This window comes from Tachyglossus aculeatus, chromosome 11, assembly GCF_015852505.1.
Source record: "Tachyglossus aculeatus isolate mTacAcu1 chromosome 11, mTacAcu1.pri, whole genome shotgun sequence".
Taxonomy (NCBI): Eukaryota; Metazoa; Chordata; class Mammalia; order Monotremata; family Tachyglossidae; genus Tachyglossus; species Tachyglossus aculeatus.
Window position 1 is genome coordinate 54032748 of NC_052076.1, and position 13259 is coordinate 54046006.

General features: G+C 46.2%; 1 protein-coding gene across 1 annotated transcript in view; it reads right to left on the minus strand.

The window, feature by feature from the left end:
- COG4 (component of oligomeric golgi complex 4) overlaps positions 1–13215 on the minus strand; it is a 32046-nt gene extending 18831 nt beyond the window's left edge. Inside the window, exons 1-6 of the mRNA XM_038754169.1 lie at positions 12880–13215; positions 9392–9474; positions 8263–8377; positions 7289–7463; positions 3124–3317; positions 564–669 (exon numbers count right to left, since the gene is read on the minus strand). Coding sequence (XP_038610097.1) covers positions 564–669; positions 3124–3317; positions 7289–7463; positions 8263–8377; positions 9392–9474; positions 12880–13041 — 835 coding nt within the window. The 5' untranslated portion in view covers positions 13042–13215. The remainder of the gene's footprint in view (positions 1–563; positions 670–3123; positions 3318–7288; positions 7464–8262; positions 8378–9391; positions 9475–12879) is intronic.
- Between the last annotated feature and the right edge of the window lie 44 nt (positions 13216–13259).

A 13259-nucleotide genomic window follows, 5' to 3' on the forward strand; every position in this document is an offset into this window, starting at 1 on the left:
GATGGACCCTAACGGCAGTAGCACCCGGCTCCCAACCCCTCACTTCTGTGATTTAAATCGTGATGTAATCACCCGAGATGCTTCACTGTCAATCCCAGGTCCTGCTCGGTATTTATTGTTACAACATTGTCTGTTCTATCTCCAGAAATGCCCTCGGAGATCAACCCCTTGCCTCTGAGTACTTTATCCCATGACTGAAGTGCTTGGTTACAGAATAGGCAACAAATAAAAGCCCTGGAAGTTCACGCTGCAGGGTGCCAGCACAAAGAATTCATCGGCTACAACAGCCAGCTTACTAATGGGGAAATAAAGGTTAATGTGTTCTCCACCTAACAAAAAAAACACCCCCCCACACACACATGCACAAGCGCGTGCACACACATTCTCTCTCTCTCTCTTTTTTCCTCTCTCTCTTTTCTCCCCCAACCCCCCCCACTCAGAGCTTAAAAAGGGGCAATTCCATCTGGCCATGGTGAGGCTGGAGAAAGACAAGATTCCCAAAGGATACAGACAGCTGGGAGGTTGACTTCAGTTTCCAAGGAATAGCAGAGAAGGAAAATTACCTTCAAAAAGGAGTGTTAGGGTGTCCGCAAAGATGACGGCCGCCCTGCGGTCACTCATGTCTGTCCCCAGCACCAAGACAAGGTTTTCCTCAGCTTTGTTTGCCACCTAGAATTAAAGCAGAAGTTGGTAGGTATTACTGGAGCAAACCCTACTGGAAAACCCACGATATTTCAACCTGGAATATTCCTCCTGGGCCCCAGAGCTTCTTAATTCACCTTTCTGTTCCCATACAACCACTTCCCCAGGATCCAAGAGAGCTCAGAGTCCTCTCAGCTAGGTTTTAGGTGACTTGACGCTCCTGTCGAGACAGAGGACTTTAGCACTTGGTCGTCAGGGCTACTACTCAAATTAAAATGGATAAGTGTATATGCTCAAATACTGCAAACCCTCAACCTCAGTCGGAGGAATGTACCTCAGCCCTAGCAATCTTCCCACAGTCAGCCTCCACAATTCCAAATGTGCTCGACTGATAATAATAATAGTGGTATTTGTTAAGCGTGTAGTATGTGCAATCAATCAATCAATCAATTGTATTTATTGAGCGCTTACTGTGTGCAGAGCACTGTACTAAGCGCTTGGGAAGTACAAGCTGGCAACATATAGAGACAGTCCCTACCCAACAGTGCGCTCACAGTCTAGAAGGGGGAGACAGAGAACAAAACCAAACATACTAACAAAATAAAATAAATAGAATAGATAGGTACAAGTAAAATAAATAAATCGAGTAATAAATATGTACAAACATATATACATATATACAGGTGCTGTGGGGAAGGGAAGGAGGTAAGATGTGGGGGACGGAGAGGGGGACGAGGGGGAGAGGAAGGAAGGGGCTCAGTCTGGGAAGGCCTCCTGGAGGAGATGAGCATCTGTAGGGCCTTGAAGGCAAGGCACTGTAGTAAGCACAAAGGTGGATACAAGCAGTCTAGGCTAGACATAGTCCTTGTCCCACATGGGGCTCACAGACTCAATCCTAATTTTACACATGAGGTAAATGAGGCACAGAGAAGTTAAGTGACCTGCCCACGGTCGCACAGCAGACAAGTGGTAGAGCCGGGATTAGAACTCATGACCTTCTGACTTCCAAGTCCATACTCTATCCATTACACTGTGTTGCTTCTGAGAGGGTGAGTGGGGCATGGAACTGGGGGAAGTGGTCTTGTGAAAAGTTTCACCAGTCAACCAGGGATTCTGAGAGCTCTAAGAGATATAGGCCCCTGACCTGCAGGGGAGGAGTCTTGCTTTTAAAGTGGCCAACCCTTGAACCCAGCCCCTTATCCTCTTCCCACCAACAAATGAGCATCCGTTGATGCCTTGAAGATAATAATAATAATGATGGTATTTGTTAAGCGTTTACTATGTACAAAGCACTGTTCTAAGTGCTGGGGGGGGATACAAGGTGATCAGGTTCCCACGTGGGGCTCACAGTCTTCATCCCCATTTCACAGATGAGGGAACTGAGGCCCAGAGAAGTGAAGTGACTAGCCCAAAGTCACACAGCTGACAATTGGCGGAGCCGGGATTTGAACCCGTGACCTCTGACTCCAAAGCCCGGGCTCTTTCCACTAAGCCATGCTGTTTCTCTGCTGAAAGACCATCACGCCCACCTGGCTACAGGTGGTACAACAAAGCCCACAGGACTATGAGAAGCAGTATGGCCTAATGGCTATAGCACGGGCCTGCAAATCAGAAGGACCTGGGTTTTAATCCTGACTCCGCTACTTGCCTGTCGTGTGACCTTGGGCAAGTCATTTCACTTCCTCTGTGTCTCACTTACCTCATCTGTAAAATGGGGATTAAGACTGGGAGCCCCATATGGGACCTGGCCAATGTCCAACTGAGCAATTGGATCTACCCCAACGCTTAGTACAGTGCCTGGCACATGGTATGCGCTTAACAAATACCATTAAAAAAAAGATGAGAGGTAATAATAATAATAATGATGGCATTTATTAAGCACTTACTATGCGCAAAGCACACTTCTAAGTGCTGGGGAGGTTACAAGGTGATCAGGTTATTCCACGGGGGGGCTCACAGTCTTAATCCCCATTTTACAGATGAAGTAACTAAGGCACAGAGAAGTGAAGTGACTTGCCCAAAGTCACACAGCTGACAACTGGCGGAGCAGCGTGGCTCAGTGGAAAGAGCCTGGGCTTTGGAGTCAGGGGTCAGGGGTTTAAATCCCGGCTCCGCCAATTGTCAGCTGTGTGACTTTGGGCAAGTCACTTCACTTCTCTGTGTTTCAGTTCTCTCATCTGTAAAATGGGGATTAAGACTGTGAGCCTCCTGTGGGACAACCTGATCATCTTGTAATCTCCCCAGCGGTTAGAACAGTGCTTTGCACATAGTAAGTGCTTAATAAATGCCATTATTATTATTATTATTATCTGAACCCATGACTTCTGACTCCAAAGCCCTTTCTCTTTTCCACTGAGCCACGCTACAAAGTTATGAGTCCAGTGAGAGAAAATATTCTCAAGTTTAACTCCACCCCACTCCTGCTCAGAGGCCAGAGAGCTCCACCTGGTCCCACCTTCCCCAGGGGGCCGGGACCCATACCTGCTTGCAGAGGTATTCTGAAAATCTGCTCAGCCCCTCCTCGTGTAAACCCAGCAATGGAAAGATCTTGAAGAATCGCTCCACCTGCGGCAAGTCCCCGTCTTTGGTAGCAGTGGCAAACTTCTCAGTCACGATGGCCTTGAGGCGCTGCTCGGCCTCCTGCAGCAGCTTCAGGTTGGCATCAATCATGCTGCCTGCACATCACAGGGTGGGAGGAGGAGGTGAGGAAAAAAATGGGAGGGTCATGGACTCCGTGTGAGCTAGCAGCACGGCGAAGTGGAAAGAGCAAGGCCTCAGAGTCAGAAGGTCACGGGTTCTAATGCCAGCTCTGCCACTTGTCTACTGTGTGACCCTGGGCAAGTCACTTCACTTCTCTGGGCCTCAGTTACCTCACCTATAAATTGGGGATTGAGACTGTGAGCCCAGTGTGGGACAGGGATTGTGTCCAACCTGATCTGCTTGTATCCACCCAAGCATTTAGTACGGTACCTGGCACATGGTAGGTGCTTAATAAATGCTATTATTATTATTATTATTCTTTTGTGATTGGTCTGAGATGCTTAGACTGGGAGGGCTCCACCAAGTCATCCTGGAACTAAGGACCACCCCAGATCCTTAACTGGAGTACCCACTCTAGCCCACAAAGAGGGTGCTCAATAAATGTTGATGGGGATAATGATTTTATACACTCATATATCTTCTTCCCAAGCCATTCCTTGACACTCTGGGATTTTCTAGACATCTTCTTCATTAAGGAAAACATCAGTCGAACAATCTGGTGTTCACTGAGTGCTTACTGTGCGCACAGTACTAGTCTAACTGCTCGGGAAAGGGTGATAAACGTGATCTCTGCCCACAAGGAGTCTTACAGTTTACGGTCTAAAGTTCCAGCATTTCTCTTAAAGGAGTGGTCATCTGAAACTCATAATTGCATTATTTCATTGGCAGTCCCATTGTTAAAGTGTCTAGCAACAACCAATAACTGAGGCTTCCAAATAATACTTACAATTTCCCTGAACTCATTCTGATTCAAACTCCTTGAAAAGATGCCATTCACCCACTTCACTTCCTCTCCTCCAACTCTCTCCCAGATCCACTACTGTCAACGTGGCTGTCCTTCTGGCATGGTAATTGGTGTCATTCTCAACTCCTTACTGTTCCTTAGATCTCACAAACAAACAAATGCTAAAGCCTGCTGGTTCCTTCTCCACAGCATTTCCAGGATCCACCCCTTCCCTTCCACATAGACAGCTACTGCCCTGGTCCAATTCCTGTCCTGTCAGAGTTAGACTATTGCATCAGCCTCCTCTTTGGTCCTCCCTGCTCCAATCAATCAATCAGTGGAATTTATTGAGTGCTTACTGTATGCAGTGCTCAATAAATTCAACTGATTGATTGACTGTATGCTATACTTTGCTGCATGGATCATTTTCTTGAAGGGCCCTTTGGCACACATCTCTCTCCACCTCAAAAACCTCCAATGGCTACCCTTCTCCATCCTCGTTAAGCATAAATTCCTCACAAATGTTCCACTTCACCAACTCTACCCATTTTTTATATTGGGTCTCTTCACCCAGACTCCACGGCATCAATTCACATTCTTCACTCCCTTCTAAGCCGACCTAACTGCACCTAACATTCAACTTCCCCTTCTCTGAATTTTCTCTTCCGCTGTTCCCCCTTGCTGGGGATCAATCAATCAGTCATATTTACTAAGCACTTACTATGTGCACAGCACTGTACTAAGCACTTGGGAGGGTACAATAACAGAATTAGCAGACACATTCCCTGCCCATAGCAAGCTTAGAGTCTAGATAGGAAGACAGACATTAATATGAACAAAAAAATAATAATATCTAATTGAAATATATGTACACGGGTGCTGCGGGGTGAATATCAAATGTCCAAAGGTCACAAATCCAAGTGCAGAGATGACACAGAAAGGAGAGCGAGCCGGGGAAAAGAGGACTTAATCGGGGAAGGCCTCTTGGAGGAGATGTGACCTTAGTAATGCTCTGAAGGTGGAAAGAGTAGTGGTCTGACATATATAGAGGAGGAGGGAGTTCCAGGCTAGCGGGGAAGATGTGGGAAAGGGGACAGTGGCAAGATAAATGAGTTCGGGGCACAGTGAATAAACTGGTGCTAGAGGAGTTGGAGTGTGCGGGCTGGGCTGTAGTAGGACAACAGTGAGGTGAGGCAGGATGGAGTGAGCTGACTGAGCGCTTTAAAACCAATGGTGGGAGTTTCTCTTTGTTGCAGAGGTGGATGGGCAGCCATTGGAAGTTCCTGAGGAGTGGAGAAACATGAACTGAACATTTTTGTTGATAAATGATTCGTGAAGTATGGATCGGAAAAGGGAGAGACAGGAGGCTAGGAGGGCAGTGAAAAGGCAGATGCGGTAGTCAAGGCGGGATGGGATAAGTGCTTGGATCAGCGGGGTAGCAGTTTAGATGGAGAGGAAAAGACGGATTTCAGCAGTGTTGTGAAGGTAGAACCGACAGAATTTAGTGACAAATGGAATATATGGGTGAAATGAGAGGGCTGAGTCGAGGACAATGCAAGGTTATGGGCTTGTGAGGTAGGGAGAATAGTGGTGCAGTGATGGGAAAGACAAGGGGAGGACAGGGCTTGGGTGAAAAGATAAAGAGTTCAGTTGTGGACACATTTAATTTGAGGAGCCGGTGGGACATCCAAGTAGAGCTTTCTTGAAGGCAGGAGGAAATGTAAGTTTGCAGGGAAGGAGAGAGGTCAGGGAACTCTAAGGAATATGTCTGTTTATGGCCGTATTGTACTTTCCCAAGCTCTTAATACAGTGCTCTGTACACAGTAAGCGCTCTGCTCAATAAATGCGACAATGAACTCTCTTCTCATCCAATCTTCCACTCTTCAAAGCCCTCTTAAAATCCCACCTTTTCTGGAAGACATCCCTAATTAATCCAAAATACCCACATTGTGTCAACCCTATAAATCATGAGCTCCTTGTGGGCAGGAAATATGTCAGCTGGCTCTGTTGTGTTGTACTCTCCCAAGTGTTTAGTATAGTGCTCTGCACACAATAAGAACTCAATTAAATAAGACTGAACACAAAAGCTACTCTTAGCAAGTATTTTATTCCTACTCTCAGCACATATGCATATGTCTATTCGATTATTTACTCAGCTACTGCATCCTTGCTTCTGCCTCCTGTTTTCTCTATTTGTAAATAATTCGTGTGTGTCATCTCCATTAGATATAAAGTTCTGTGAGGGCAAGGAATACACTTTCTTGCCTCTGTTGAATTCTTCCAAGTGATTATTACAATGTTTTGTACTCAGTAAGCATTCAGTATAAACAAAAGAAAGGGACACATCAGTAAGGTAACACTTCAGCTCACTTTTTTGGCTCTGCACACATCAAAGTTACTTAGCAATCAGTGAGGCAGCATGGCCTAGTGGAAAGAACATAAGCCTGGGAGTAGATGACCTGGATTCTAATCCCGCAAGCTGTGTGACACACTACACAAGTCATTTAACTTCTCTGGGCCTCAGGATAGGGACTGTGTTCAACCCAATTCACAGCGTTCGACATGTAGTAAGCACTTAACAAATACCATAAAAACAAAACAAAAACTGGATATTTTCACCTACAAATTCCCGGACTTTGTTTCACCCAGTGGCTGACCGTACCTCGTTCTCGCCTGTCCCGCCATCGACCCCCGGCCCACGTCATCCCCTGGGCCTGGAATGCCCTCCCTCTGCCCATCCTCCAAGCTCGCTCTCTTCCTCCCTTTAAGGCCCTGCTAAGAGCTCACCTCCTCCAGGAGGCCTTCCCAGACTGAGCCCCTTCCTTCCTCTCCCCCTCGTCGCCCTCTCCATCCTCCCCATCTTACCTCCTTCCCTTCCCCACAGCACCTGTATATATGTATATGTTTGTACATATTTATTACTCTATTTATTTATTTATTTATTTATTTATTCTACTTGTACATATCTACTCTATTTATTTTATTTTGTTAGTAGGTTTGGTTTTGTTCTCTGTCTCCCCCTTTTAGCCTGTGAGCCCACTGTTGGGTAGGGACTGTCTCTATAAGTTGCCAATTTGTACTTCCCAAGCGCTTAGTACAGTGCTCTGCACACAGTAAGCGCTCAATAAATACGATTGATGATGATGATGGGAGAACGCTTACCCTCTTTGCCCTGCCGACTGAGCTCAATGACTGACTTGTCCAGGGACAGGTAGCGGTGAATATGGGCGGCTGCCTGCTCGTAGTCTTCATTTCTGAGGGCTCTCTGAACCCCGTCCATGCAGAACTTCAGGTCCAGGATATCATCGGCTCTTTGGATGGCCTGGTAGAGGCGATTCTGCAGAGAGACGTAGGGGTGAGAATTCTCCTCCTGGTCCCGATAAAGGGCTAGATCGTAAGTTTTGAGATCCCTTTCAGTTCCGGGTCAAACATGTAGAAGATAAGCTCGTTGTGGGCAGGGGATGTCTCTACCAACTCTGTTCTACTGTTCTCTCCCAAGAGCTTAGTACTGTGCTCTGCACACAGTAAGTGCTCAGTATATACAATTGATCGAGAGCAGGGGCTCAAAAGCTAGAATTATTACCATGCATTTTAATACAAGCCAACAATTTTTTCCCAAATGCTTTCATAGATTTAAAAATAATAATAATAATGGCATTTGTTAAGTGCTTGATATGTGCCAAACACTGTTCTAAGTGCTGGGGTAGATACAAGGTAACTAGGCTGGACACAGTCCATGTCCCAAATGGGGGTCACAGTCTTAATCCCCGTTTTACAGATGAGTTAACTGAGGCACGGGAAAGTTAAGTGATTTGCCCCAAGTCACACAGTAGACATATGGCGGAGTCAGGATTAGAACCCAGGTCCTCTGACTCCCAAGCCTGTGCTCTTTCCACTAGGCCATGCTGCTTCCCCAAATCTCATTTTATCATCCCAACGTTCCTGTGCAAAAGGCAGGAGCAAATATTTTCATTCCCATTTTACAGCTGGAAACTGAGGTCTATGGAAGTGTCCTGCCCAAAAGGACAACGGCAGAGCTGGGGCTGGGACCGATGTCTTCGCACTCCCAGGCCAACGCTCTCTCTACTCAACCACGCCGTTTCACACGGTGACCAAAAAGAACTTGTGTCCTTTACCTTGGCCAGATCGAGCTGCCGGACTTTGCTGGAGACGTTTTCAGCGAGGTTACAGGTAAAGGTGATCATTCCAGCTAGCTGTTGGGCATCCCCCTCAATAAGTTGCAGGTTGGGACTACGAACAAAATTGGGCACGGAAGAAAGTTAGAACTACTCCTACAAACTGTCACAAATTCTCTTCCATAAACACCAGGCAGCATTGAGTGTCCTTCTGGAACATTTGGGAACACTTTGGAAGGATAATTATCCTGTTGACCCTCACCTTGCTGTAATACAGGGAGTGGGGCGGGGAAATAATCAGAAGTAGGACCTACCGAAGACCTATAGGGTATGGTGGAAAAGTTCAGCAGGGTCACGGAAAAAAGCTAGCTAACAGGGGTGGCAAAGGCCACAGCAGCTATCCCGAATATGGCCTGCTAGTCTAGGGCAATCTTGGGCACTAGGCTGTGTTCCTTTTGCCCATAAATACATTTTGTACATAAAATTCTTGTGTGTCCTTCGCAAAGGACTGCACTCCTGAGCAGACATAGTTCACCACCACCACTTGAGTGATAATAAAGGGTCTGCGCTTCCGGGGTTCAGATCAGGCCGGCCTGAGTTGGGCCTCTAGAATCTCAACCTCTAAAGGGCTTCTTTATCGAATCCTACTTTCTCGCATGCATCCTAGAAAAGAAGATTAATTTTACCCTCAGGAGAAAACTGGGGAGATTCAATCATGCAAAAGAAAAACTTCCTACCTAGACTGTGAGCCCCATGCGGGACAGGGACTGCGCCATCCCAATAACCTTGTATCTACCCCAGTGCTTACAACAGGGTTTGGCACCAAGTAAGCATTTAACAAATGCTGTAATTATTAATTATAAGTATTATCAAAACTATGGACTCCAAAAAATAAAAACCTTAATTGAACTGATTATACGAGTATGAGGGAGTAATGTTGCAATTTCAAGGTTTTTAGCAAATCAAAAAATGTTATACATACCCTGAAGTACTTACTTTATCCATTCCTCAACATTTTAAGCACAACCAAGTTTTTATAACAGAAAATAAGGAAGGTCTGTATCCATGAAATTAAGTTCATCTAGTCCTTAACAAGGAAGAGTATTTCTACCAGCCTAGCAGAACTCACCCCATGCGTTGGAGGGTGATCATCTTGCCCTCAATAGTGCTTTGCTGTTCCAGAAGCACATCCAACTCTTTCTCCACCGCTTTCTGAAACAGACAGCAAACTCACAATGACTGAATGACTCAATCAATGGTATTTATTGAGTGCTTACTATTTGCAGAGCACTGTACTAAGCGCCTGGGAGAATACAACAGAATTAGTGATAACGCTCCCTGCCCATAATAAGATTACAGTCTAGGGAGGGAGACGGACATTAATATAAGTAATTAATTTAAAGGTATGTACAACTTATCTTTGCTCTAAGAACCAAACTATAGAAAAGCAGCGTGGCTCAGCGGAAAGCGCATGGGCTTAGGAGTCAGAAGTCATGGGTTCAAATCCCGTCTCCGTCGCTTGTCAGCTGTATGACTTTGGGCAAGTCACTTAACTTCTCTGTGCCTCAGTTACCTCATCTGTAAAGTGGGGATTAAGATTGTGAGCCCCACATGGGACAACCTGATCGCCTTGTATCCTCCCCAGCGCTTAGAACAGTGCTTTGCACATAGTAAGAACTTAATACCAAAATTGTTATTATTATTATTATAACAGGGATATAGGTCAAGAAGGGATAAATGGCCACTTAAGACCTTTTTCCTAAGAGTCAGGCATTCAGTCCTACCAAACTTCATTAAAACAGCAGTTTAATTGCAAAGGGAAACCTACACAGATTAGGATAATGCAAATAACACAGACAATATAAAATACTACTTTGTAAGTAGCTATTGAAGAACTTTCTTGATTACTCAGTTGAATCTGCTACAGTTTGAATGTTCATTCATTCATTCCTGTCATATTTCTTGAACTCTTACTGTGTGCACAGCACTGTACTAAGTGCTTGGGAGAGTACAGCACAACAACAAAGTTACATTCCCTGTCCACAATGAGCTAATATATACGGGTTATAAGTAAAAAGCCTCCAAAATCATGTAAAAAAAAAATCCTGAAAAATATATGTGTAAGTTGAACTGATGAACTGGACTTAAGTTTAAGCAAATTTTCATAGAGTAATAGGAAAATGCTGAATAGAATCAACCTACTTTTCTATTTAAATGAAAAGGCCATCTCTGATAAAGACGCAGCAGTTACGAGATCATGGTTTGATTAGTAAAAGTTGACAGTGGGCACTTGTCTGGAGGGAAGATTAATTACGATAGTTGGAAGAGGGCTACAAAGTTTGGTTGGATCCGACAGCCAGCATTTAACAGAAATAACCCAAAATGATATTTCCTCTGTGCCCAGCGCAAAAAAAGCTGGCCAAGTTTCTTTCCTTTAAATTGTTAGCTCGTTATGGGCAGGGAACATATCTGCTAATTCTGTTGTAGTGTGCTCTCCCAGCGCTTAGTACAGTGGTCTGCCACATAGTAAGTGCTCAATAAATACCATTAATTAATTTCCTTAGACCTTAAGAAACGACATTTAACAAATATTATTACTGTGGTATTTGTTAAGCACTTACTATGTGTCCAGCACTAAGTACTAGGGTAGATACAAGGTAATTAGGTTGGTCACAGCCCCTGTCCCACATCATCATCATCATCAATTGTATTTATTGAGCGCTCACTGTGTGCAGAGCACTGTACTAAGCGCTTGGGAAGTACAAGTTGGCAACATATAGAGACAGTCCCTACCCAACAGTGAGCTCACAGTCTAAAAGGGGGAGACAGAGAACAAAACCAAACATACTAATAAAATAATATAAATAGAATAGATCCCCCTTTTACAGATGAGTTAACTGAGACACAGAGCAGTGAAGTGACTTGGCTAAGGTCACACATCAGACAAGTGGCAGAGCCAGGATTGGAACCCATGACCTTCTGACTCCCAATCCGGTGCTCTACCCACTAGGCCTTACCAATGACTGACTGAGGAAAAGTGAGTCATTAGAGAGCAGAGTGACCAGCCTGAGGGATCCTGCCTCAGTTCCCCCATGGGATAGAGAAGCAGCGTGGCTTAGTGGAAAGAGCCCGGGCTTGGGAGTCAGAGGTCGTGGGTTCTAATCCCAGCTCTGCCACTTGTCAGCTGTGTGACCTTGGGAAAGTCACTTAACTTTTCTGTACCTTAGTTACCTCATCTGTAAAGTGGGGATGAAGACTGTGAGCCCCACGTGGGACAACCTGATAACCTTGTATCCCCCCCCCCCAGTGCTTAGAACAGTGCTTCGCACATAGTAAGCGCTTAACAAATACCAACACTAGAGAAGCAGCATAGCTCAGTGGAAAGAGCCCGGGCTTTGGAGTCAGGGGTCATGGGTTCAAAATCTGACTCCTCCAATTGTCGGCTGTGTGATTTTGGGCAATCCACTTCACTTCTCTGTGCCTCAGTGAACTCATCTGTAAAACGGGGATGAAGACTGTGAGCCCCTCGTGGGACAACCTGATTCCCCTTTATCCCCCCAGCGCTTAGAACGGTGCTTCGCACATAGTAAGCGCTTAACAAATACCATTGTTATTATTATTCTCTGTGCCTCAGTTCCCTCATCTGTCAAATGAGGGCTGACTGTGAGCCCCTCGTGGGACAACCGATCCCCCTGTATCCCCCCAGCGCATAGAACGGTGCTTCGCATATAGTAAGTGCTTAACAAATACATTATTATTATTCTTCTCTGTGCCTCAGTTCCCTCATCTGTCAAATGGGGACTGAGACTGTGAGCACCCCGTGGGACAACCTGATCAACCTGTATCCCTCCAGCGCTTGGAATGGTGCTTCGCACATAGTAAGCGCTTAACAAATACCACTATTATTATTATTCTCTGAGCCTCAGTTCCCTCATCTATCAAATGGGGACTGAGACTGTGAGCCCCCCATGGGACAACCTGATCCCCCTGTATCCCCCCAGCGCTTAGAACAGTGCTTCACATATAGTAAGCGCTTAACAAATACATTATCATTATTCTCTGAGCCTCAGTTCCCTCATCTGTCAAATGGGGATTAAGATTGTGGGCCCTCCGTGGGACAACCTGATCCCCCTGGGTCCCCCGCAGCGCTTAGAATAGTGCTTCGCATATAATAAGTGCTTAACAAACACCATTATTATCATTATTCTCTGAGCCTCAGTTCCCTCATCCGTCAAATGGGAGTTGAGACCGTGCGCCCCCCGTGGGACAACCTGATCCCCCTGTGTCCCCCCCAGCGCTTAGAACAGTGCTTCCCATATAGTAAGCGCTTAACAAATACCATTATTATCATTATTCTCTGTGCCTCAATTCCCTCATCTGTCAAATGGGGGTTGAGACTGTGGGCCCCCCGTGGGACAACCTCCCCCCCAGCGCGTAGAACAGCGCTTCACCTATAGTAAGCGCTTAACAAATACCATCATTATCATTATTCTCTGAGCCTCACCCCAGCGCTTAGTACAGTGCCTGGCACGTATTAAGCGCCTACCAAATACCACAAGGATGGTTCCCTCTTTTTCTCCCAGGGCGGCCTTTATGCCCCCCTACTTGTGGCCGCACCTCCTCGTCACAGAGCCGCTCGTACACCGCCTCCAGCTCCTGCAGCTCGGTCAGGGAGCGGATGAGCTCGATGGAGAGGTCTGAGGGTGGACCGCCGCCGCCGCCGCCGGTCCTCATCCCTTCCCCCGCCGCCTCCTTCAAGGGGGAGCAAGAGTCGGCCATCTTCTACCGACAGGGCACTTCCGGCGGGGCATCAGAACAGGCCCCTAACCTCGAGGAGGGGGCCGCTCATGTCCCACCATCGGCGTTTAACCCGCCCCTGAGGACCTCGTTTCTCCTCAGGCGCCATTGGAGAAAATAAACGGTTTGGGGTTGGCTTAGGGGCGGTGATTAGTCGGCGCCATTTGTCAGGCGGGGGGGTGAGGGCCGCACCGGAAGTA